This window comes from Microtus pennsylvanicus, chromosome 1, assembly GCF_037038515.1.
Source record: "Microtus pennsylvanicus isolate mMicPen1 chromosome 1, mMicPen1.hap1, whole genome shotgun sequence".
In the NCBI taxonomy this organism is placed as follows: domain Eukaryota; kingdom Metazoa; phylum Chordata; class Mammalia; order Rodentia; family Cricetidae; genus Microtus; species Microtus pennsylvanicus.
The window spans coordinates 140,511,621-140,538,279 of record NC_134579.1 but is presented as its reverse complement, the minus strand read 5'-3'; the positions used below and the strand labels follow the sequence as shown (position 1 = coordinate 140,538,279).

At 42.1% G+C, this 26,659-nt stretch overlaps 1 protein-coding gene and 2 long non-coding RNA genes across 3 annotated transcripts in view; 1 reads left to right on the top strand and 2 right to left on the bottom strand.

The window, feature by feature from the left end:
• The window catches only part of LOC142859176 (uncharacterized), a 376,470-nt gene that overhangs the window by 216,039 nt on the left and 133,772 nt on the right, over window positions 1-26,659 (top strand). The gene's annotated exons all lie outside the window — the stretch shown is intronic.
• On the bottom strand, window positions 1,886-2,666 carry LOC142841644 (uncharacterized). Its single transcript, XR_012909085.1, has 2 exons — window positions 2,446-2,666; window positions 1,886-2,352 (listed from the first exon to the last, which is right to left on the bottom strand). It is a non-coding gene; the product is annotated as an uncharacterized LOC142841644 (long non-coding RNA).
• Window positions 3,890-26,529, bottom strand: LOC142859128 (cytochrome P450 2B1-like). Its single transcript, XM_075989478.1, has 9 exons — window positions 26,359-26,529; window positions 17,972-18,134; window positions 17,685-17,834; window positions 15,566-15,726; window positions 14,680-14,856; window positions 14,104-14,245; window positions 11,965-12,152; window positions 11,651-11,792; window positions 3,890-4,896 (listed from the first exon to the last, which is right to left on the bottom strand). Exons 1-9 carry the CDS (start codon window positions 26,527-26,529, stop codon window positions 4,715-4,717), a joined length of 1,476 nt encoding a protein of 491 aa, XP_075845593.1. The 3' UTR covers window positions 3,890-4,714.

Below are 26,659 nucleotides of genomic sequence, written 5' to 3'. Positions count from 1 at the left end.
TTTCTAGCCATATATAAAGGACATTGATCCTATAATTTGTGATCCTAGAGAACCTAAATAAGAAGGTGAACCCAAAGAAAAACATATAGTCATCCTTCTGGATATTAATCTTCATCAGGCGATGAAAGGAGACAGAGACAGAGTCCCACATTGGAGCACCAGACTACAACCCCAAGGTCCAAATTAGGAGCAGAAGGAGAGAGAGCACAAGCAAGCAATGCAGGACCACAAGGGGTGCACCCCAACACTGAGACAATGGGGATGTTCTTTCGGGAACTCACCAAGGCCAGCTGTACTGGGTCTGAAAAAGCATGAGGTAAAACCAGACTCACTGAACATAGTGGACAATGAGGACTACTGAGAACTCAAGAAAAATGGCAATGGGTTTTGATCCTACTGCATGTACTGGCTCTGTGGGAGCCTAGACAGTTTGGATGCTTACCTTATAAGACCTGGAAGGAGGTGGGAGGTCCTTGGACTCCCCACAGGGCAGGGAATCCTGACTGCTCTTTGGGCTCATGAGGGATGGGGAGTTTATTGAGGAAGGGGGAGGAAAATGGGAGGTGGTGGCGGGGAGGAGACAGAAATCTTTAATAAATAAATAAATTTAAAAAAAACAAAAGTGTCATGGTCAGGTTGCAGCCGGGAATATAAATTATTTCTCTGAATCACCATGGATGCATGGGAATAGAGACTCAACTCTCATGGCTTTATTGGGGGGAGGAGATTCTCAGAGATCCCTCATAAAATCCAGAGTTCACATCCTGAAAAATTCCTCCTCGTTTATTCTCCAAACAGCCTTTATACCAAAAGGTAAATTTAAGAGGAAAATAACATTCTGTTTCCTAGGTAACCAGATGAATGGCTTTTAGTCACTTCCACATCTACCCATGCTTGCTGTCATGTCTTCCTGATCCATATGCTATCTCTGTCACATAGGCTGAATTAGCACCTGTTTTCAGGAACCCTACAAATTACAAAGAAAGGGGCCAAACAACATTCTGATCCTTTGTTAGGGTAGTGACAGCCTGTCTGGAAGTGTACAAGACTACTTCAGGTGTGGCCTATGGCTGGAGAGACTGGCTGAGTTGCCGTATGGAACTACAGTGCACTCTCTCTTTTTAATTTTAATAAAACCTGTGCTTTTGCAACACAACAGAAGATCATGCCTGGCGTGGGCAAAGACTTCTTCATTTACCCTAATTTTTCCCATCTTTGGAACAGGCATTTTATTTATACAAGCTCCTGTCTTAGGCATCTGTGGAGAAGAAGCTTAAAAACGCGTCATTGACTGCTGATCTCTGTGAAGAAAAGGGAATAAGGGAGAGAGATACCATTGAGCTCTGTAACTCAGAGCCATACTTTCTTGTCCAGAATAAATTATAATGTTTTATGAATAATTATGCTCCTAAAGGCTATAGTCTCCTATTTAAAGGAGAAGAGGATCACTTGAATTGAAAATACTTTTTCAGCTAGTTTAGAGCACCTCTTAAAATTTTCACATCGTATCAATGTCTAAAATTCTTAACATATGCATTAAATCCAAACATTTACAGTATGTGTGAAACCTTTCTGAACATCTATAAGCAATTACAAACATTATCAGGTCAATACCATAATTCTCAGCATTATTGGTCAATACCAACTTTTCTCAACACCTTATATATAGTTACAAATATCATCATTTTTAGGTCAATGCCGTAACAATAAATCAACAATTAAACATATCATAATTTTCTTAAGTCCACATTAATCAAAAGAGAAGAAAAGCTTTTCTGATGGGTAAGAGTACAATGGCATTGCTGTTATCAAATACCAGTTCCAGTATCTGAGTAGCAGGTAAACCCTTAGACTGTCCCCTTCTTAACTGAAGGGGGTCATTTCAGTCATTCCTTATTTTGTGTCTTTCTTTCCCTAAGGGGAAAGCTTAGGTTTTAGTTCTCGGGTCCAGTATTTTAATGAAAATGAATTCTGTGTCTCAATGATTAAAACAGTCAATGTTCAGTCTGCATCTCAGCTCCAAAGCAAACAGGATTCAAACTGCAGAAAAATTGTAGTCATCGTGGTAAGGTCATATCAGCAGGGCCTCTGGGTCTGTGTCAGTGTGTCCCAAGTGTCTGGAAGCAGCTCAGCATCTGTCCCTCAGAGCAGCATGGCACCTTGAAGTGTAGAGTGTTGGCAGAGGTCCTGGGATCAGGCACTCCTCTCTGTGGGGGTGGGAAGACTGGGTCAAGGATTCCTCTCTAACTCCTTTCTTGAACGCCTATATGGGGGCATTTGCAGCTACGATGTCATCGGGTCTGCCACTCCTTTACTGTATATGTAGTCGTCTCATCTAGCTTTATTTTATTTCTGTGAAAAATAACACAAAAACATTTTCAACGCCAAAATTAATATAGGTCAGGTCTTTTCATAATTCATTGCAAGGGTTATTTTTCACGTTACCTTAGCAACGGTCATCATCCTGCCATTATGCCAGATCTGTCTGCAGAATTTCAGTTTGCAACTTTTATCCTTTTAAGTTGTTTTCAAGGAGCCATATTATGCTCCACAATTCCTTTTCATTATTAGCCATACATGCAATCCTTCTGTTGGAAAAGCCATTTGTAAAATTCAGCATAACATCTTTTCATGGATTATTAGCTATACCATTAGCAAAATATAGCTGTGTGAATTGCAGTAATGTTCATTTGGAAAAAGATCATTACTATGGCCATTGAATTGAGCAAATACAATTGTCCAAGAATCAATATCTTAAAATTATTAATTAATATATTGCTTAGTATAAGAAACATTGATCATATTCAGTTCTCTGCTAAACTATCTCCTAGACTTCATCCTGTTCTTTTTATTAGACAAGATGCTGCTTTAAGTTAAAAGTTTAATAACTTAACTGGCAAAAATGGGAATGTGCAGACATAAAAAGAATCAATGTAGGTTTTTTTATAAAAGTGCTGTAGAATAAGTTTTATACTTAATACACACACTTGGCATAGCTGAATCATAATTGTTTTACTGTACGTGCTGATTATTGTATACTCTACCTGTTGATCTATACTCTACCTGTTGATCTATACTCTACCTGTTGATCTATACTCTACCTGTTGATCTATACTCTACCTGTTGATCTATACTCTACCTGTTGATCTATACTCTACCTGCTCGAGTACCTGTTAGTCAGGTTTTATAAGCTCTCTATTGAAAATTGGCTCGTTGCTCCCTTTAAAAATTTTACTTTGTAGCTCAACATCTCCCATAAGAATATTACAACTAAGGCTTTAACCATTATATATTTAGTTAAAAGTTTGTAAACTATCCTCTTCTTAAGTTGCAAGTTTTCCTAGCTGATAGGAAAATGGAAAAGGAAAGCATATTTAATTAATGATGCTGACCTAACTAGATGTCACCATGCAGAAGAATGAAAAAAGTTCCAACACTAAACTGAAATCCAAATGAATCAAAGTCCTCAACATAAAACTAACCACATTGAACCTTATAGAAGAAAAAGTTAGAAGTACACTTGAATGCATTGGTAAATCTCAAACATAGCCTATGTGGCACAAATATTGAGAGAAACAATTAATAAATGAGATCTCCTATATTGAGAAGCTTCTGTATAGCAAAGGACATAGTCAACAAGACACAAGTCTTCAGGGTGCACACCTATATCAGCAATTTGAGGTCAGGAATGGGTGCAAGAAGTTAGTCATCTGTCAGCTGGCAATAACTGGGCTGTTTCGTATTTATGAATCTAGCCTAAATGAATCAGCAGCTCAGCTATGTGTCTTCTGAATGTTAGATTGGTTTTCTGGGGTAGTTTATCTTAAAAGCACAATGATCAAGGCATCTGGTCCAATCCAAAGTTATTTTGAAGCTTTATTTCAACTAATGGTGCACACTAAAACCTGTGACACATTTCTGAGCATTAAGATTCAAGGAATTTGAGACAGCTGGCTCATTGTTTTTCTTAACTTGAGTTGGAATCTGTAGCAGACCCTCAGGGGGAACTCATAGGCACTGTCTGTGTATTATCTCCTTGTGTTCACTTTTATCTATCAAAATTCTGTATAAGATAACATTATATCAATTAGACAGCACAGTTATGGAAGAAGCATCTTCTTAACAACCCACAGATAAAAAGCCCAGTATATCAGGTTTTTTTCATGAGAGAAACATACTATGTCACAGACAGTAGGGTCTCCTCACATCTACTCATACCAAACCAGATTCCAGGGAAAGATTGTAGCAATAAACATGTAAAAGCAAAGTGGAATCAAAAGATATTGCAGAGTCTTTGTCCTCATAGTCTTGAATAAAACATGTTAAGCCATCACAGAGTTTTCCTCATGGTGAAATGACACCTTGAACTTTAATTTCACCTGCTGATCCTCTGACATGGGCAGCATCCATTAGATTAGATGATGGACACCAAAAGTCTCTCCATGGAAACTGTGGTTGCTAGGTGCAATAGAGAACTGACTCAGCATGAGATGTGGCCTTCTGAAGTCTCTCAGTTCACACATCAAGAAAGACACTGAGTGGTTTCCCCAGTGCCATTCTCAGGGCAGAAGAACACCCCTTGGAGCTTTGCAGAAGCTACATTAAGGTAGAAGGGTGTAAGCAGTGACCTACAGCCTGGTTGGCAGCAGGTCTCAGAGGCAGAAGATGGGGCCATTCTCAACAGGAGTGGGGACACCTGGCCACCTCAGCCCAGTCAGCGGGGCAAGAACTGGATCTGGTATGTTGGAGCCACTTTGGTCAAGCCACTCTCCTTGGGCGTGAGGTCAATGTCCTTAGGAGCCACGGGACTGGACACAGAGAAGTTCTGGAGGATGGTGGTGAAGAAAAGGAACAATTCGTTGTGGGCAATTCCTTCGCCAAGGCAAATGCGCTTTCCTGTGGGCATAGAGAATGAGCCATGTGAGCCCCAGCACAGTATACAACCTTCAGACTGTTTCATGCCAAAACTCAGACAACTCTCCCATTGCAATGGATAAGAATAATATTGATCATCAACCTGCAATTCAAGTGAGAACAGTAAGTTTCACAAAACCTTAAACAGTTGGTGCAAGGGCCAGTGAGACTTAGCATGGAAGGCAGCCACCTATTGTAGATTCCTTGTGTCCCTGTGTGTCTCTCTTTATTGTAATATGTCTCAGTCTCCAGACCTCTCTATCATTGATTTGTCTCAGTTTATTTTTCACATCCATGCCTTCCTACACTTGGGACAGTCATATGAACAATTCAGGAGCAGGACTAAGCTCAGGGACACTGAAGTCACTTGGTCAGGACTAGAAATTTCCTAGAGGAGACAGGGCTCAGCAGGAGAACACTTGCCTGAAATCCCTCTATGAGGGGTGAAGACAGACATGCTCATCAGGAGAGCATCTCTAGAATGCACAAGGGGGAGGCTGGAGGTGTGGGCTCTAGAATAGAAGAACTTGTTTACCATGGTAACACATAGAATTGGGTTCCATCCCTAGCATGATAGTGGGGGGGGGGCAACTAAAAGCTAACCAATTGTTTCTAGAACCTTTCTTTCTATTTGTATTCAGATAAGAAACCATTTAACTGAATTAAATTTGGGCAGATGCAGCTTCTGTCCTTAACAAAGTAACCAAACACCGGCAACTGAACAACACACTAATTTGAGATTATATTCTTCCAGTGAAGAACAAAACTCAGTCACTCACAGCAGTTGACCTATGGCTGCCAATGACCTCAGCATGGCCAAGTGGGGCAAAAGCAGAGCTGGCACCCATCAAGCTGTTTGTCCATGCCCAATGCCCATTGGTCCTACAGACACTGATGGGTGCTGTAACTCTGACCTTTCTCTAGTTCAGGAGATTATCCATAATGAATGGGTTCTTGGAAAAAATAAATGTTAGTAATTTTGATCTCTCTTAGAGTTTAACAAGCCAAAGAGTATTTAATACAGACAGGTGTGTCAGGACATGCCTCATCTCCCCAGTGCTCACAGATAAATCCCTCCCTAGCCCCAAGACCTTACAAGCTCATGGCAGTTCATAGATGATGTCATTTGTTCTTGTTGTTGTTCCCTAAGAAAAACAATTCGCACTCTCTCTGCTAACCCACACTCCACTTCTGCCCTGGGTCCAGGTAGACTGACTGCAGATCTTCACCTCTCCCTCTGTCCCCCAAGAACCAAACCCCAGTCCTCATCCCACCTCTGCAACAGAACCCTTGCTGCAGCCTTCCCTACCCACACTCCACATCTCTTTGGATTTCCCTGATCTTACCCATAAGACACCCTTTACTAACCCAAAGGCCACAATGACCAGGGAAGCAGATAGGCTGACAGAGAATCCACACTTCTCTTTCTGATTCTCCAGATCCACCCCTACTCTCCCCATCTCACCTCCAGCTCTGCAGCAGAATGCTTGGTGTGCTTTCCCTTGCCTCCCTGACCCCATCCCCAATGAATCACAAAGATCTTCTCCTCCCATCTTCCTTCCCCCAACTCAGCCCATTATCCCAGCCTCCAACACCAGCAGGCATTCCCTGGGACCACACCAGCTGGGCAGGGCAGAAAAACAGGTCCACAGAAAATACACTAAGAGGCAACACACAGACATCATGCTAACCTAAAACCCAGAAACCAAACACCCACCCAACAAAGACAAACCCAGAGATCAGCACCTACATCTATAATCACCCCAAAAGCAGATTCTTGGATGCCAGCATTAAAACACAATCAGGAACAGCCAGGACAATGTGTCTCCACTAGAGCCCACCAAAGAAATCAGATAATTTAAAGAACATACTTAAAAAACTTGTATTCCACCAAATTGAAAACTCTAAAAGAATTGGATACTTTTCTTGATAGGTACTACTTATAAAAGTTAAATCAATGTCAAATAAGGAATTTAAGCAGGCCTATAATCCCTAGAAAAATAGAAACAGTCACTGAAAGTCTCTCAACCTCCCCTTCTCCCACATCTCAGGAAAAAGAAAAGAAAACCTGGGAACAGAAAGTTTCAAAACAGAATTCCATCAGACTTTCAAAGAAGAGTTTGTGTCAATACGCTTCAAATTATTCCACAAAATAGAAACAGAAGTAATATTGTCCAGTTCATTTTATGAGATAACCGTTGCCCTGACACCCAAACCACAAAGAAAGAGAATCACAGACTAATTTGCCTTATAAAGGCAAAAATACTCTATAAAATCCAAGAACCCATCAAAAAGATCATCTACCATGATCAAAGGTCTCATTCCAGAGATCTAGGATGGTACAATATATGAAACATTAATAAATATAAATAAAACGAAAGAAAACCAATGTGCTCATATTATTGGATGCTGAGAAGACTTTAACAATAATGAATGCCCCTTCATGATAAATGTACTGGAGGGTACAGAGACACAAGGGACACACCTACACATAACAAAGACAGTTTACAGCATGCCTACAGCCCACATCAACTTGAAGAGAGAGGAACTCAAAGCAATTCCACTAAAATTCAGAACAAGACAATGTTATCTAAAATCTAAACATCTATTCAATTGAATACTTGAAGTCATAGCTAAAGTAATAATACAACTGAAGGAGACCAAGGGCATACAAATTGAAAAGGAAGAAGTTAAAATACACTTATTATCAGATGATATAATTGTGTGTGTGTCCCAAAAATTTCCACTGGGTAATTCCTACAGCTGATAAACACTTTCAGCAAAATAGCTGAACACAAAATTAACTCACAAAAACCTTGCAATTGACAAACGAACTGAGAAAGAACCAAGGGAAACAACACCTTTCACAATAGCTTCACATAATATAAATATCCTGGGGTAACTCTAACCAAGCAAGTGAAAGGCTTGTGCAATAAAAACTTCAAGTCTTTGAGAAAGAATTGGAGAAGACATGAGAAGATGGAAAGATCTCCTGTGCTGATAAATCAGTAGGATTAGCAAAGTAAAAACAACGTCCTTCCAAAGAAGCCAGAAATACACACTGGGAAAAAAGACAGCATCCTCAACAAATGGTGCTGGTCAAATCGGATGACTGCATGTAGGAGAATGCAAATAGTTCCAAACTCTCCACACTGCACACAACTCAACTTCAGATGGATCAAAACCTTAACATAAAACCAAATACACTGAGCGTAATAGAAGAGAAAGTGGGGAATAGATTTGAACTCATTCACACAGGTGATGACTTCCTGAACAGAACAAGAATAGCACAGACACTAAGATCAACAATTTAAAGTAGGAACTCATGAAAATGAAAACCTTTTGCAAGATGAAGGTCATCATCATTAGGTCAAATGTGGCAGCCTACAGAAGAGGAAAGACTATTACCAACTCCACATCAAATACAAGACTAATATTCAAAATATATTAAGAACTCAGGCAATTAGATATAAAAGGAGATAATCCAATGTAAAAATGGCATACAGATTTCAACAGAGAATTCTCAATAGAGCAAACTCATATGGCTGAGAAACATTTAAAGAAATGTTTAGCAGCTTTAGTCATCTGGGAAATATAAATCATAATGAGTTGGGGTTTCCTTCTTACACCTTTAGAATGGCTAGGATCAATAACACAAGTGACAGCACATGCTGGAGAGGATGTGGAGTAAGGGGAACACTCTTCCATTGTGGGTGGAGTGCAAACTTATACAGCCACTACGCAAATCAGCGTGGCATTTCCCTATAAAGTTAGGAACCCACCTTTTTCCAGACGCAGCTATACCACTCTTGGGCATATACCCAAAGGACGCTTAATCCTACCATACAGACACTTGTTCAAACACGCTCATTGCTGTTCTAGTATTAGAAGCCAGAATTAGAAACAACCTATGTATTACTCAAAAGAAGGATGAGTAAAATGTGTTACATTTATACAATGGAGTATTATCCAGCTGTTTAAAAAAACAGACCTGGATGGAGGGGAGAGGACCTTCAACTTCCCACAGGGCAGGGAACCCTGACTGCTCTTCGGACTGGAGAGGGAGGGGGTGGGGAGCGGGGCGGGGAGGGGGAGAGAAAAGGGAGGCGGGGAGGAGGCGGAAATTTTTAATAAATAAAATAAAATATGAATTCTATGTAAAAAAAAACAGCATCATGAAATTTCAGTCAAAGTGATGGAACTATAAAAGAATCCTATGTGAGGTGGCCCAGACCAGAAAGACAAACATGACATGTATTCACTTACAAGTGGATATTAACCATTAAATAAATGATAACTAAACTACGATCCATAGACCCAGAAAGGTTAGATACAGACAAAAGTACTAGGAGGGGAATATAAATCTCCCTGGGTTCATGGATAGACTAGGGGCATGAGAAGGGACAGGAATGGGATGTTTAAGTTGGTGGAGATATGGGCTTAAGTAATAAAGTATGTGGAGAGACAGCTAAAATTGAGGGGCTTTGAGTGTTGGTTTGGAAACCTAGTGCAGTAGAAACTTCCTAAACTACAGAAAGGCAATTCAAATGAAGTCTCCAAATAATGAGAGAAGACATGGTCCCAACTGGCCATATCTTCTCACTAAATGAAGCTTCTAGTTTCAGGACTGAGCTACATTCATTTGAGTTGCTGGCCAAAGGGGTCCCATGGAAGACCCCAAACAACCCAAGGCTGTTTCCAAGACAATAGGTTGACTCCACAAACTGACAACAAGGCCCATTGGGGAAGAGAATAACCCAAACAACTCATTGTACTGGAGACATCTAACTGTTGCCTATATAGAACTTTCACCCTGTGATCTAGCATTTTTGACATAGGAAGGTATTCTACAGGCTACTAAAAGACAAATGTATATGGTGTAGGAGTTCCTTCTGTTTGTTGCTTTCATTGGTTAACGAAAAAGAAACTGCCTTGGCCTAGTTAATAGGGCAGAATTTAGATAGGCAGAGAAAAGAAAAATGAAGACTGAGAGGAAGAAGGGCAAAGTCAGAGAGAAGCCATGGATCCTCTGCCTGGGACAGATACCAGTTAGAATCTCCGGCAAGCCAATGCCACGTAGGGAAACACAGATGAATGGAGATGGGTTAAACTAATATGTAAGAGTTAGCCAGTAAGAAGTTAGAGCTAATGGCCAAGCAGTGTTTTAATGAATACAATTTCTGTGTGATTATTTTGAGTGTAAGCTGGCTGGGCAGATGGGATGAATAAGAAGAACTTCCTTTAAAACATGTATATACCAACCCAGCCACAAAATCTGTGATAAACCATACGATATACTAGGGCTCAACAGCGGCACAATGCAGTGCATTGTGGGAGTAATTATCCAATGTACGGTTTGAATATGTGGCATTGCTTGAGTGACCAAGAACCAGGGACTAGATAGCCCAGAGACATAGGATAAAAAATGCTATTGCTCAAAAGGAAAAAAATAACAAAAAACTCTTAAAGATATTCTGCTACACTCATAAATCAATGCCTTCCTTATTCATCCATCACCAGAGAAGCTTCCCCTTGCAACAGATGGAAACAAATACACAGAGACACAGCCAGAGGTTTCAAAGAGAGAGAAACCGTGGAACACAGAGATCTAAATGGAATGTCTTTGTCAAAACCCTCTCCTCAGAGCTCAGAGCACCCAGAGGAAGAGGAAGCAGAAAGAGGGTAAGAGTCTGAAGGGATGCAGGACACCAAGAGAACGAGGCTCTGAACCAACTGAGCAAAGCTCATATGAACTCAGACTGAGGCAGCAGGCACAGGGCCTGCTCGGGTCTGCACCAGGTGCTCTGTGCACATCTTAAAGCTTTCAGTTTAGTGTTCCCATGGATTCCTGAGTGTGCAAATGAGTGGGTCTCTGGTTCTAGTGCCTTCTCATGGGCTCTACTTTTTCTGTTGACTTGCACTGTATAACGTTGAAGTGATGGTTTTTGTTTAATCTTCTGTTTAATTTCATCATGTTTGGTTGTTGTCACTTAGAAACCAGTTCTTTTCTAATGAGAGACAGAAAAGGACCCACGGTGGGGTGGGAGAGTGGAGAGGAACTGAAAGGAGGAGAGCAAAGGGGAAACTGCAATAAGCATATATTCTATGAGGAAATAATCTATTTTTAATAAAGGTAGAAAATTCATAAACAGAAGTCTAATAGGAAAAGAAAGAATTGATGGATTTGATGTAACCAGAAAACAACAGATGGCTTATTTTGATCATTGCAATTTCTAAAGTGGAGGAACTGTCTTCTACACTTTTGAGGATTTTACGTGGGCATTGCTACATTGATATAAAGACATCCCGAACGTCCTGACCTGGGAATATTTGTGCTCCCTTCCTCTCTATTAATTAATCTGTTTTTTTTAGGCTGGGAGCGGTGGGAGGAGCCTGGTTGTGCTCTAAGCTCATTGTGTTCTCTGTGAACATTCTTTCTTCTTCTCTGTCAGCCATTTAATCATGATTAGAGACAAATAGTTTCACTCATTTAAAAAGGTTCTCCCCTCATAATAAAATAAATAAGAAAATGAATTTTCTCAGGTTTAGAGACTTTTCAATACCTCTCCAAAATCCTCCTGAGCAGGATGCACCTTTAGTTAAAGAGACCCCTCCTGGGACAGTAGCCAGGTCCAGTGGGTTCCAGGCTGGAATAAACTACACCTAGTCCTGACTGTATCCTGGAGGGTAAGCCTGCCCTCTAGTGTCTGGGAAATGAAGTACAGGTCAGTCTTACCTATAGAGAAGGGCATAAAAGCTTCAATTTTCTTGAGAGCCCCACTGGCATCCAGGAAGTGGTCAGGATTGAAGGCATCTGGTTGTTCAAAGTACCGTGGGTCATGGAGAGCTGCACTCAGGATGGGGTACACTTCAGTGTTCTAGGAGACATTGTGAGAGGCAATGATATTAGCATACCCTGGCTCCCATCTGCTGACAGTCAGTCCTTAGGGATCCACAGAATGCTGGGAAACCACAAATCGGCCCAGAGTGGTGACTGGGAGAGTGGAGAATGACCATGGCATAGAGATGTGGAATGGCAGCTGGTCTCACCTTGGGGAGCAGGTACCCTCGGAACAAAGTGTCTTTGATGACTTTGTGCGGCACTCCAATCGGGAGAATATCTGCAAATCTCTGGATCTCGCGAATGACAGCTTCAGTGTAAGGCATTTTGTTGCGGTCATCAAGGGTTGGTGGGCGGTGTGAGCCGATCACCTGATCGATCTCCTTTTGGACTTTCTCTGCACAGAAAAGGGAGACAGTAGACAATGCTTGCCCCCTTCACAAAGGCAATGCACAGTGACCCTGTTTATTGTCAGCAATACCTTAGGGCAGTGCAGAGCCAGGAGACTCTGTTGAGAAAGACACACTGTACTCTTGCTGTACTCTTGGACATGCACACCTGCACTTCTCTCAGGCATCTGTCTCTCCAGCCACACTTGGAACTATGTTAGAGACTCTCTCCCAAGCTCCAACCTTGCTCATAAAAGAGAGAAAAGGAAAACCCACAACAAAGGGCTATTTATATCTATCAGTCTAAGGGCTGGAGGGGAAGATGGTCAGAATTCTCTACATGTGAAATGGAATTTTATAATTTGTGTTCTTGCATAACAGGAGAGAGAGAGAGAGTTCTTTGCATGGAATTTATATTTAACAATTTAACAATCCAGGAGGCTGGAGAGAAGATGTCTCAGTGGTTAAGAGCACTGGATGCTCTTGAAGAGGACCCAGGTTAAATTTGCAGCACCATCATGGAGCTCACACTGTCTGTGACTCTGGGTCCAGTGGATCCACCACCCTCACACAGACATATATGCGGACAAAACAGCAATGAACATTAATTTAAAAAATTAAAAACACAGGCTAACAATCTGAGGCTATATCCTCAGTAATAAAAGGAAAGTAAATAAATCTGTGTATAACTGAACACAGAATATGGACACATTGGTGAATATGATGGCCGATGAAAGGGCTCACTCAGCAAATGCATTGATTTCCATCCTGATTGCCTAGCTTTAACATCAGGACCCATGTGAATGTGCGGGAGCTATCCAACTGCACAAAGTTGTCCTCCCACCTCCACACATGTGCTGCAGCAGACAAACTCACAACAACATCACACCGATTTCAGATTCTTAGAATGTGAGTGTGTAAGTCAGCCAAGCAATGGATGAGTCGGTTAATAAAGGTAAGATTGCTGGGTGAGTGAAATGAGCAAAGCAAAACTGGATGTCCATATTCCACTTCGTACTCTCTGTATTAATCAATTAATAACTCAAAAAATGGAGCATATACAAATGCATCAATGACTACAACTAACCAAACATAAAGCAAATATATGGATGAATAAATGAGCAATTATAGGAAAAAACAGGTAGGTTGTTGAATGGTGAGAAAATCACAAATAAATTTGTAAATAAATACATGGAGGAATAGATGGACACATGAAGGGTTAATTCAAAGGCCAGTTGAAAGGCTTAAGGAATGAGAAGATTTGTATATGAATGAACCGATGAATAAATGACAGAGAGCCTCCTCAAATAGCTGTGAAAGAATAAAAGTCACAAACTAATTCATTCACATAAATGAATGAAATATAAATCATTGTGTCAAACAGAGATGAAAGAATCAAGGATTAATAATCTATGAGTATAGAGAAGATGGGCAGAGGATTAATGTGTGGGTGCACAGGTGTGTAGAGGGAAAATGAATAGATAGATATTAGATAATGGATGAAACATGATAGAATGGTAAATAGATGAACAGGTGGATGGACAGAAAGAGGAGTGAGTATCAGATGAATGCAAAGACAGAAGGAAGGAAGGAAGGAAGGAAGGAAGGAAGGAAGGAAGGAAGGAAGGAAGGAAGGGAAGGAGGGAGGGAGAGAGGGAGGGAGGGAGGGAGGGAGGGAGGGAGGGAGGAAGGAAGGGAGGAAGGGAGGGAGGGAGGGAAGGAAGGAGGGAAGGAAGGAAAAGGGGATAGATGAATCAACCTTCAAGTTATAGCAGAAAACAATGGAAATGGACCAGCTGAGTGTTCATTCACACACCACCCACAGCACTGCCTTAGGTTAGAAGTTGACCAAAGCCTTCAGAGCTCCAGATGTAAGAGTCTTATGTCTCTCTCAATCCACACAAACCTCTGCAGAAAAGGGTAGCTAGAAGATTCCCCAACTGGCCACCTGTTGCTCACCTGCTACATGGGGGTATTTTAGCAGGATCAGGAAGCCAAAGCGGAGCGTGGTGCTGCTGGTCTCGGTGCCAGCAAAGAAGAGAGACAGCACGGAGATCATGAGGTTCTGGTGATGGAATTCCGTGTGTTGGTTGGACTTCTCCTGGTTCCAGATGGGAAAGAGAAGGGAGGGTCAGGGTGCCTGAAGCCTTGCAGGAAGATGCGCACACATCCTGGGAACTGTCCTTCTGTCTCACTATCTGGACCACATGGCATTTCTCAGTCTTCGACAATGTCACTTGGTCTCTGCTCTGTCTTCTCTCTCTACTGTGTTCTCTGGTAGTTTATCATTTTTTGTCTCCCAGGCTCTTTTTCCTCAGAGGTCTTTTCTGCTTTTTGTCTTTTGCACTGTGTTCCCTCCCCAGCCTTCTTTCTCCCTACCACATTTTCTCCTTTTATTTCCATCATTTTCCAGATGCTTCTGCATATCCTCCACTCTATTTCCTGTCTCTCCTCCTCATCCTCTGCCCCCTTTTCCTCCGCTCACACCCTCAGCCTTCACTCTCAGCCATCCCCTCTCATTCACGCAGGACTTACCTTCTCCATGCGTATAAGGTAAGTATCAATAAAGTCTCTTGGATTGTTTGGGTCCAAGGTTTCCTGGTGCTTCACCACGCTATGGCCAATGTAGTCAAGGACTTCACGGATCTTTTGGTAGATTTGTCGGTGGGCACCAGGAAAGAATTTCAGGAAACCCGAATAGAGCTCAAATACCTGCAAGAAAGAAGGACTGATGAGATCACCCGGAACGAGCAGGTCTCAGGTGACCAGTGTTTCTAGGTCCACAGATATCATGAAGGAATGTAGACACACACACACACAAACACATATCCACCCACAAACACCCCTCTCATATATGCACACCATATGTACACATGCCTTGAACTGTATCTTCCATTCAGTCTCTAGCTTTCATTTTACATCTCTGTATCTCCCTTTTCCTCTGCTCTGCTCTCTCTCCCATCTTCCTTGCTGTTTTGTCTTAATTTGTTTTCATTTGTGGGGTATTGTATTTTGAACACATTAATGCCACACAGGATCAGGCCAAATTTCTGATAGCCCAGTCTCTAACACCAAAATGCTGGAATTTCATGTGTTGTACACCACCAAGTCCTGGGGATGACCTCAAGGGCTCGTGCATGAAGTACTGTATCCTCTGTCCTCTAAGTATCAGCTGTATTTCCCTTGTCATCATTTTCTTATGTCTAGATGGCTCTGTATTTCTGCATTCGGGTCTCTCCACCTTGCTCAACATCCCTCTCTCCTTCTGTTCCTCCTTCCTTCCATCCCTCCAAGTCACAGACTCCTTGTTTTTTCATGTTTTCTCTGTCTTTCTTCCAGCCATAAGACACTCCCTTCTATACTCACTAAGCAGCCTTATCTTTCCTCTGCCTTCAATGCTCCTCTCTTCCCACCAACTGACCTGGCTGGAGAATGAGCTGAGGAGCGAGAAGATCTGATAGATCAGGTGCAAAAGGCTCAGAAACTGGCGGTCTTTGTAGTCAAAGCGCTCTCCAAAGACAATGGAGCAGATGATGTTGGCTGTGATGGACTGGAAGAGGAAGGTGGGGTCCAGGGGGGCTCCTGGAGGAGGATACAGGACAAGAGACAGGGAATACAGAATTAGCAGAGTATTTGCCTTCAGCCCCATGTCTGTAAAGTTGTCCCCACCACTCACTGCTTAATGACAAGCAACACATTTGCACATAGGTGCACATAAGAGCTTGGGCTCTTAACTCAGAGATGCATGCATCCTTTTATTTTACTTCCCTCAGTACTGTACAGAATATGGGATGCTATTTCTATATACAGAAAGGGATGCACCTTCACCAAAGAAGCTCAGCTAATCATGGCTGGAACATTGCTGCAATTAGGATTCTAGGAACAAGACATAAAGTGAGTATAGTCAATCTGCACCTGATCCTCCTCCCAGGACGACATCCTGACTCTGAACTGTTAGCTAACTGCCACTGGCAGGAATGGTGCACAGAAGAGTTCAGGGATGGCTGTGTCAATTACAAGCCCTGTACACTCCATGGCCATCTGCCTGTCTTCATCTATTTCTTCTTAACTTCCTCAACCCATCTGTAAATTCCCCCACCCCTTCTCTGACTTCCACTCTACTTTCCTGATGTCCTCCATCCCTTCTCTGATGTCCTCCACCCCTTCTCTGATGTCCTCCACCCCTTCTCTGATGTCCTCCACCCCTTCTCTGATGTCCTCCATCCCTTCTCTGATGTCCTCCATCCCTTCACTGATGTCCTCCATCCATTCTCTGACTTCTTCAATTTCTCTCTTCTCTGACTTTTGAGCTCCATGGTGTTCCAGAATCCATCAGCCACTGCTGCATGTAGCCTTTGTGTGCCAGGTTCAAGCATGGACTCTGGCAGTGGTAGGGCTGTATCAGTGTAACATTTTTAGGTTACTCTTTCCCTTCACCCTGAGTCTGGCTTGTCTGTGGTCTCTATGAGGATACTTTTCTGGGGCTCAGCAGCTTCACTCTTAGTCCCCTTTTAGCTTGATTCTCAACTTGTTCCTCTTCCTCTGGGTCCCTCCATCACTGACTTATTTCTCCCATTGTTCTTCTCACCCTCTGCACCTTTCTTCCCTCCACAGTTCTGCACTGACATCCCAGATTTCCAGAGAAAGGTCAATAAGAAATCGCAAATACCCCGTGTAAAGAAATAGAGGTGCAAGCAACAGTCTTGTTACCAATGTGCCCTTGATACAACAAACTTAAAATACCCTCAGAATACCTCTGATTTTTACCAAAATCAAGCTACCATTAGCCTCTGTGCTCTCTGCTGCTCACCAGCACACTCACAAGGAAGAAAACACAGTTCCCTGCTTAGCCCATGTCTGCAGGTCCTCCTGCTCCCTTCCCTTCATTGACTTAAGGTCTGTGTTTGCCTTTGATGAGACGGTGGAGAGGCGCAGGGATAGCGGGCAATTACGAACATTAAGTCAAAATGGTCTTGAACACTTTGTGCAGTAGAAGAAGAACTTGGAAATCTCATCCTCCTGCCTCCACCTCTGGAGTACTGGGATTACACACATGCAGGACCATGCCCACTGTATGTGGTGCTGCAAGCTCTGCACAACTCAGCCACAGCCACATCAAAGGCAGGACCTCACATTGTAGACAGGGCTGGCCTTGATCTCCTGGTCATCTTGTTTCAACTTTTGAGTTCTGAGAGGATGGGTGTCCACCAAAACTACCTAATTGACAAAAAGAAATAACACAGAGACTGATTTTTCTGAAGAGAAGTGACCACCATGGGCAGTACGTGCTTCTGAGTTATTTTGGAAACAATATACCTCACGTTTCTTTCCTGCTCTTGTGATTCTCTCTTTCTGCCTGTGTCCTTTTCTCATCCTTCCAATGTCCGTGTGTGTGTGTGTGTGTGTGTGTGTGTGTGTGTGTGTGTGTGTGACTGTCTGTCTGTCTGTCTGTTTCTCTATCCTTGTCTTTCTCTTTCTTAGGCTCTGCACTCGGATCCCTGTGTCACCATCTTTCTTTCTGCCCATTCTCTGGGACTCACCCTGGGATTTCCGCAGCTCCTCCACCAGACATCGGGCCTCCTCCTGAATCCACTCCTCCACACTCTGCTTGCCCATTCCTAAGTCCTTCATGGTGGCCAGAGAGAATCGCCTAAGGGTCTTCCAGCGTTCCCCATTAGCAAAGATCACACCTAAGAACATAGGGGAAGCATGGCTGGGTTATAATAGAAGTTCAAAAACCCTGAGTCCTTCCCTGCAGCTCGGCCTCCACCTCTCACCCACATCTTCCCAGACCACATCTGCCACTTCACCCTGTCCCGTATCTCACCATATCCCTGTACAATTGGCTCAAGCACAGCAATTGTCCCCCGGCCAGAGAAAGCCTCAGCTTGGTCCACCAGAGCCTCCCTTATGGCCTCTGTCCCACACAGCATGACCACGGGCCTCGGTCCCAGGTGCACTGTAAACACGTCTCCATATTTTTCTCGAAGCTGCCAAGCACAAGGGTATGATGGTTCTGATTAGTCGGTGCAGACATTGTTGTTACACTGTGAAAACACCGAAACACAGACTGGTAAATAGGTATCCCTCCGCTGGCCACCCTTTCTCTCCTGAGGACCTAAAAGGTGAAGGTTAATTCACCAGTCTCACCTACACATGACCCTCTCTCAAAAATAATAGATACAGATGTGGATGCAGATGTGCATTAGTTCTGTGCCCATACCCTTCAGTCTGGCCAGGTGAACCATGCTTCCTATGGTCCAGCTTCAGCCTGTCCAATGCCTCCTGACAACGTTCAGAGAGAACAGCCCTGACCCACCCACTGGTTTACATGGGAAGGAAAGTGATAGTCACCTAGTAGTTGTCCTGAATGTGAGTCATGACTGCAGTATGGACAGTTGGAAAAACGCCTTGCAATGCAACCATAAGGGCATCTACAGGGAATTGGTCACTAAAACATGAAAACACTCTAGTGCAATGTTTGCAAACAACTCTCCCTTGTCCTCTTGTAAACTTTACTCTCTCTAGATTGCACTGCAGCGAATAGAAATGGAAGGCTATGAAAATGGTCAGTGCCCAGTGTTGTTTAGGGGACAATACTAAGATAAAGCTCTGCACATATTTGATTTTGATGTATTTATGTTTTTAGATGGGGTCACAGCAGCGAATCTTATGCAATAATGATCTAAGAAGCCTCACATCAGATCAACGGTGTAAGTGAAACTTACCAACTTAATGCTACACAAAAGCAAGTTTTGTTTTTATCTGCTGCATCTAAATGATGTTCAAACACAGATGCAGTTGATGGTGTGTCAGGATAGTGGAAGGTAGTGACTACAAGGGGCTGAGACAGGGACCAGTCATGATGTTAAACATTAGTGGTAAGAAAGTGCTAATCTTTAAAATTCACGGAGGTGGGCTTCTTGAGAGGTGACCCAGTTCAACAACATCTTAACTCAAAGCTTAATAGGTGGGGCAGGAGAGGTGGCTCAGTGGCTCAGAGCACTGCTGTTGTTGCTGAGGCCTTGAGTTTAGTACCATCTCCCATGTCAGATAGCTAAAAACTGCCTGTAATGCCAGCTTCATGGATTTGATGACCTCTTTGGCTTCTTCAGATATCAGAATTGCATTAGGACCATTCACAAACACACTCACACAAACAAGAATATGAAGATGATGATGATGATGACAATGCTGATAATGAAGACAGATTGATAGACAAATAGATAATACATGGATATACAGATAGTAGTTAGATAGATAAATAGATTAATGAATAAGTCGCTGATGCACAGATAGATGATACAGATCATTTGTTAACATTGTCATTGGGGCTCATCAGATAAGACTACTTGCTACAGAGTTGTGATGACCAGGATATGGATCTCATCACCAATATAACAAGCTGAAGTATTCATCCATGCCTATGACTTATGAGTAAAGAGTTAGAATGAGGGGATGGAAGGATTCCTTGGGCTTGCAGACTTCCAGATCCAGTTCAGGGGAGGGAACCTGACTGGAGGAAATGGACAGATGGACAGAGGAGGACACCGGGCACCCTCCTCTGGCCTCTGCCTCCATGAACAGGTTTATGCACCCAATTAGAAATATACTCACACAGACATACAGACAGACATGGTTAAAAATAAGAACATTTTAAAAGATTTTATTAAGGTTATTTTAAAATGCTGTGCACTTCCCTCTGCAAGCCCCGTCCTGGTTCCCTACTTCTGCTCTTACATCCCAAAGAACAGTTTCACCACAAGCCAAGTCACAGCATTCACTGAAACACTCCTTACTTAATACCTTGAGACTTCCTCAAGTGCCTCACTGTACCCACGCTGCTGAAGATAAGATCAAGGTCTCCACTATGATCAGCACCGCTGTACCTGAACTGATCCCATGGGTCCTCTGCTTTTAAGCGGGTCATGGTGTCACATCAACTCCTGTTTATTGGTGCTAGGACCGGAAGGGGAAGAGGGTCAGGGAGCAACATGGGGCTGGTGTCAAAGAGGAATAAGGAAGAAATGGAAAAGCAGTAAACTGATTTACTTTTAAGATGAGGCTGAGAAAATACTTGCCCAAAATATTATAGCATCATAGCATTGAGTGCTGGTGGTTGAGCATTTCTTGTGCTCGTTCCTGCCCTAGATGTCCTGATATAAGAAATTATTGATGAGTGTGTATGCTCCCTAAAGATATAAGTGCAGCTAACTGGTTTTCACATATAAAAGTTTAGGTTTGTGATTCCTTTAAGATTCCTTATAAAATTGTCCATCAAGATAAATAATACAATGACTGATTCTTTGTAACCACAATCTGCAGCCAACCAACAGAAGAGCTGGCTGAGAAAAAAATACTTTCTGCCTCCTGCTGTTCTGTTAATCTTAACAAGTTACTTAGATGTAAATGTAAGTGGGTTACTGGGGTGATTTTGTCTTTCATCCTGTAAAGGGGATGAAAAACATGGTTTTACCTATATTCATTATAATCAATCACTTCATAAATGGAATGTAACCACAGTTACATTCCTGTATTGCCTGAGAAAACTTTGTTGGGCTATATAAGCCCTACAAAAAGGTATAGAGTAGAAAGAAGACAAAAAGAATAGAGAATAAAGAAGGAAACCGTTGAGGGAGTATGTGAATGTCTTTCTCCCTAGCCCCGTTGGATAGATAAATCTGAGGTTGCACTGACACCATGGATTCCTTTCAAGTCCTGTGCTTCAGTAGACCAGACCCCAGTCAGTAAAAATAGGGTTTACTTATTTAAAAAAAACTTAAGTGTTATTGTGACACTGTAGAATTCTAGTGGTTTCTAATCCTATTAGTAGCTTTGATGGTCCAGCTCCTCTTTGTGTCTCTACCACTGGTCAAAAGAATGTTGTCATTAAGACTCAGACTTTGTAACAAAAACACCATGATTAAAGTCAACACAATAATCTTACATCAACACAGATGATCTTAGAACAACACAGACGCCTAGAAGAGATCTCAGTTTCTTGAGCCACCAGAGATTTCAAGAGACATTCCAGAGGGCTTGCCAGCTGCTGCCTCACGTGCATCAGCAAATGGGTTTGGAGAACACAGAGCTGACACAGTCTTTGGCAGCTGTATTTGAGACAGGCTCCTGGCTCATCCACAACACACTTGAGAGAGTCAAGCTGGTTGTGTCTGGGTTTCACCACAGGACATCACTACCACATGGCATCCAGACACATCTGTCTGGACCAGCTGCTCTTTCCTCTTGCCTGGTCCATGTACTATGCCTTCACGAATTCTCTGCTGCTGATTTAGTTCCTAATATGGTTGTGTTGAGAAGTGTCAGAGCCCTGGGGAGCTAGAACCTAGTGAGAGGCACTGGGTCTTTGGGGCAGATCCATAGAATAGGTTAATGCTGGTCTCACAGAGACGACTGGGTTCTCAGAGAGTGGATTATTATTAAACAAAGCCAATCCACATGGTTCACCTCTTCTGCATGAACAGGTTTTTCTGTCCTCTACTGTATTGTGACACACGAGAAGGGTTCTCACTAGAAGCTGGAAAAAGAGACTGTTTGATCTTAGACTGTCACACTGCACAATTTTGAGTAGGATAAGCCTTTAAATTTATTAAGAACTTAGCCTCTGGAATTTTGTGGTTGCAACAGAAAAGAGATGAAGACATGAGGACGCTTTCTCTTGCCTGCTTAGTTGAATCACTTTAGTTCTTGCCATCTTTGGCTCACACCAAGCCAGTTTATCCCCCTGACCTGAAGATTCAGTGCCGACCTCTCTTCTGTCACACTGTGACCTCATCCACCTGGCTCCCCATTTTCCCTAGCACCAGCTGCTGCTCAGGAATGGCTTCTTTTCCATACCTGTCATTCTCCTAGAAAGTCTTTGTGATTTGTCCAATACCTGTCTCTTACGTAAGTCTGTCTGAACTCTCAACCAATCTTAAAATTTTATTGATGTGGGATTCCCCTCTGTATGCTGTGAATAACATTGGTTAATAAAGAAACTGTCTTGAGCCCATGATAGGGTAGAGCAGAGCTAGTCAGGGAAAACTAAACTGAATTCTGGGATGAAAAAGGCAGAGTTAGGGGGAAGCCATGCACCGGGAACATTAGCTGGGAAGCCACAGTCTTGTGGCGATACATAGATTACTAGAAATAGGTTAAACTAAGATGGAAGAGTCAGCCAATAAGAAGTAAGAGCTAATGGTCCAAGCAGTGATTTAATTAATTTCTGTGTGATTATTTCAGGGCTGAGCAGCCAGGAACCAACAAGCAGCTTCCTCCCACATCTTATTGTTTTACTTGTATCCCGTATCACCCAGATGAGCAGATAACTTGACTAATTAAATTTTATGAGTTTGTTCTACATCTTAAACAGACTCTTATCTCCTGACAGTCAAGGAAGTCAGCTCAGCTTCCAGACATTGCCACACACATTGAGTCGTGGATTTGAACAGTTCTTTAAGGAGTTCTGTAGAGGGTAGCAATTCCCTTCCCAGAGCACATTGCCAACACCTGGTCACCTTGTTTGCAGATGACATGATGACTGTCCCCACAGGGAAAAGCTACAGAATGTTGTGCTATCATGACAGGTTGTCACCAGCCCTCCCTGTGAGTCTCTGGACAGTTAAGGATGCTGGGGGAAGTGCCACTTTCTTCAGGAATGTAGCTGTTCGTAAGTTGATCAACTTCCAGTCAATTGCACTCACATCCATACTCACTCAGGCAATCATATTTACCTTCAAGTAGGAAGGGCCTTTAGACACAGAGAAAAGGACAGAAAAATGAGAAATGAACGAATTAGACTTTCAAGGAATAAAAATTAATCCCAGCACTCAGAAGGCAGAGGTAGGTGGATCTTGATGAGTTTGAGTCTCTCTACAGAGTGAGTTCCAGGACAGGAAGTACTGTTTCACAGAAAAACCCTGTCTCAAAAAAAAAAAAACCAGAAAGAAATAAAAGGAAAATAACAATAACAAAGCAACCAAATAGACAAACAAAAAATAAAATATAAATATGATGTTAAGTTTACACCATGTGGGAAGCACATTTTAAAAACTCTTCTGGTCAGATACACCACACATCTTTAAATCCAGCATTTGAGATGTTAAGTCAGAAGGATCATTAGCCTGAGAAAAGAGGATGATCTTGTCTCAAAAAAATAAAAAAAAAAACGAATGAATACATCATTGGTCCACATGGGTGTATATTAAAAAACAAGTGGTATATTTTAGAGATCAGACCTTTGTCTGATGTGGGGTTGGTGAAGATCTTCTCCCATTCAGTAGGTTGCCTTTTTGTCTTAATGACAGTGTCCTTTGCTTTACAGAAGCTTCTCAATTTCAGGAGGTCCCATTTATTCATTGCTGCTCTTATTGTTTGTGCTACTGGGGTTATACATAGGAAGTGGTCTCATGTGCCCATGCATTGCATGCTACTTCCCACTTTCTCTTCTATCAGGTTCAGTGTGGTCAGATTTATATTGAGGTCTTTAATCCATTTGGATTTGAGTTTTGTGCATGGTGATAGATATGGATCTAATTTCATTCTTCTACAGGTTGACATCTAGTTATGCCAGCACCATTTGTTAAAGATGCTTTCTTACTTCCATTGTATAATTTTAGCTTCTTTGTCAAAAATCAGGTGTTCATACGTTTTTTGATTAATATCCTGGTCTTCAGTTTGATTTAATTTGTCAACATCTCTGTTTTTATGCCAATACCAAGCTGTTTCCATTACTGTAATAATGATGTACATCTGTAATAGAGTTTGGTGTCACGATGGAAATGCCTCTGGACGTTCTTTTATTGTACAGGATTGTTTTGGCTATCCTGGGTTTTTTGATTTTCCAGATAAGGTTGATTATTGTTCTCTCAAGGTCTGTGAAGAATTTTCTTGGGATTTTGATGGGGATTGCATTGAATCTATAAATTGCCTTTTGTAGAATTGCCATTTTTACCATGTTGATCCTACCAATCCAAGAGCATAAGAGATCTTTCCATTTTCTGGTATCCTTTCAATTTCTTTCTGCAAAGCCTTACAGTTCTTATCAAATATATCTTTCACTTCCTTGGTTAGTGTTACCCAAAGATACTTTATGCTATTTGTTGCTATCATGAAAGGTCCTATTTCTCTGATTTCCCTCTCCACTTCTTTATCCTTTGTTTTTAGGAGGGTTGCTGATTGTTTTGAGTTGATCTTGTATCCTGCCACATCACTGAAGTTATTTATCAGCTGTAGGAATTTTCTGGTAGAGTTTTTGGTGTCACTTATGTACACTATCATATCGTCTGCAAATAACAAAATTTTGACTTCTTCCTTTCCAATTCGAATCCCCTTGATCTCCTTATGCTGTCTCATTGCTATTGCTAGAACTTCAAATACTGTGTTGAAGAGATATGGAGAGAGTGGACAGCCTTGTCTTGTTCCTGATTTTAGTGGAATCACTTTGAATTTCTCTCCATTTAATTTGATGTGAGCTGTTGGCTTGCTGTATATTGCTTTTAATATATTTAGGTATGATCCTTGTATTCCTAATCTCTCCAATACCTTTATCATAAAGGGGTGTTGAATTTTGTCAAATGCTTTTTGGGCATCTAATGAAATGATCATATGGTTTTTTCTTTCAGTTTATTTATATGATGGATTACATTGATAGATCTTTGTATGTTGAACCAGTTCTACATCTCTGATCTCCAAAATACATAAAGAACTCAAGAAACTAGACATTAAAATTCTAAATAGCCCAATTAAAAATGGGGTACTTGCCTGAACAGAAAATTCTCAACAGAAGAATTTCAAATGGCCAAACAATACTTAAAGACATGTTCAACTTCCTTAGCTATCAGGGAAATGCAAATCAAATCAACTTTGAGATACCATCTCATACCTGTCAGAATGGCTAAAATCAAAAACACCAATGATAGTCTATGCTGGAGAGGATGTGGAGTAAGGGGAACACTCATCCATTGCTGGTGGGAATGCAAACTTGTGCAACCCCTTTAGAAATCAGTGTGGTGGTTTCTCAAAAAATTCAGGATCAACCTACCCCTGGACCCAGCAATACCACTCTTGGGAATATACCCAAGAGATGCCCTATCATATGACAAAAGCATTTGTTCAACTATGTTCATAGCAGCATTATTTGTAATAGCCAGAACCTGGAAACAATCTAGATGTCCTTCAATGGAAGAATGGATAAAGAAAGTGTGGCACATCTACACATTAGAGTACTACTCAACAATAAAAAAACAATGACATCTTAAATTTTGCGGGCAAATGGATCGAAATAGAAAACACTACCCTGAGTAAGATAACTCAGACCTAAAAATATGAATATGCTATATACTCACTCATTAGTGGATTATAGCCATAAACAAAGAACATTGAGACTATAGTTCACAAGCCTAGAGAAACCAAATAATAAGGTGAATCCAAAGAAAAACATATATAGATCCTCCTGGATATTGGAAGCAGACAAGATTGCCAGGCTAAAGTTGGGAGCATAGGGGTGTGGGTAGACTGGGGAAAAGTAGAGAAGGGGAGATAGAAGGGAGAAGGGGAGGATTGGGAACATCTTGGGGGAGTGGGATGGTTAATAAAATATTTAAAAAAAACAAAGGGTAGCAGAAGTTGGGATTACTGTCACTAAATCAGTTGTCTAAACAGGAAGTGGAGCCAAAGATACTAAGTGATTTTTAATACAGAAGCAGTAATTGAACATGAAATCTCAAATGTGAAGACTGGTAGAGATGGTTTCAGGGTCGGCTCCTTGGATGGTCCTTGTGTTTATAACTGATAAGCTCTCCCTACCTACTCCACCTCCTGACCTGCCTCTCATCCCCTTTGTTCCTGAATACAGCAGGCTAATCCCTTGTGTTGGCCGAAGCAAACCTTATCTGTGGATGCCTGTGACATTTTTCTTTCTTTTTTGAAACAAAGAAACATCAAATAGGAAAACTCTAAGCCCTTGGTGCACGCAATGACACCCCAACACCTTTCACACTCCAAGCACAGTGTCTCACACTGTCCCACAGCGAGGACACACCTGTCAACCTGAGCACCATCCACCACCAACCAGCACCTCACCTTTCACTCAGCAATCTTCCCACCTGACCCTACTGCCTGGAAGGAGTTCCTTCTTCACCCCAAATGAGTGATCTTCAGGAGCAAACATGAGGCTAATCCCATACGGTACAGGCTGTGGGCATGTCTTACCCGAATAAAGGAGTTGAGGAGGCCTCTTCTGTCCATCTGAAGGAAGTTTCCCAAGAGGGGTAGGGGACGGGGTCCTGGTGGAAGGTGGCCACGAGCCTTTGGGTGGCCCCTGACCTTGAGTAGTAAGAAGCCCACAAGGAGAGCGAAGAGGAGCAGGACACTAGGCTCCATGGTCCTGGTCTGAGCACCATCCACTTCCCTGTACACTCCAGCAGGACTTTTATGCTGGACCTAGATCTCCACCCAATTATGCAACTTCATCTGTTCCTGCCTCCTGTCTCCTCACTGTCCAGGAGTGTGA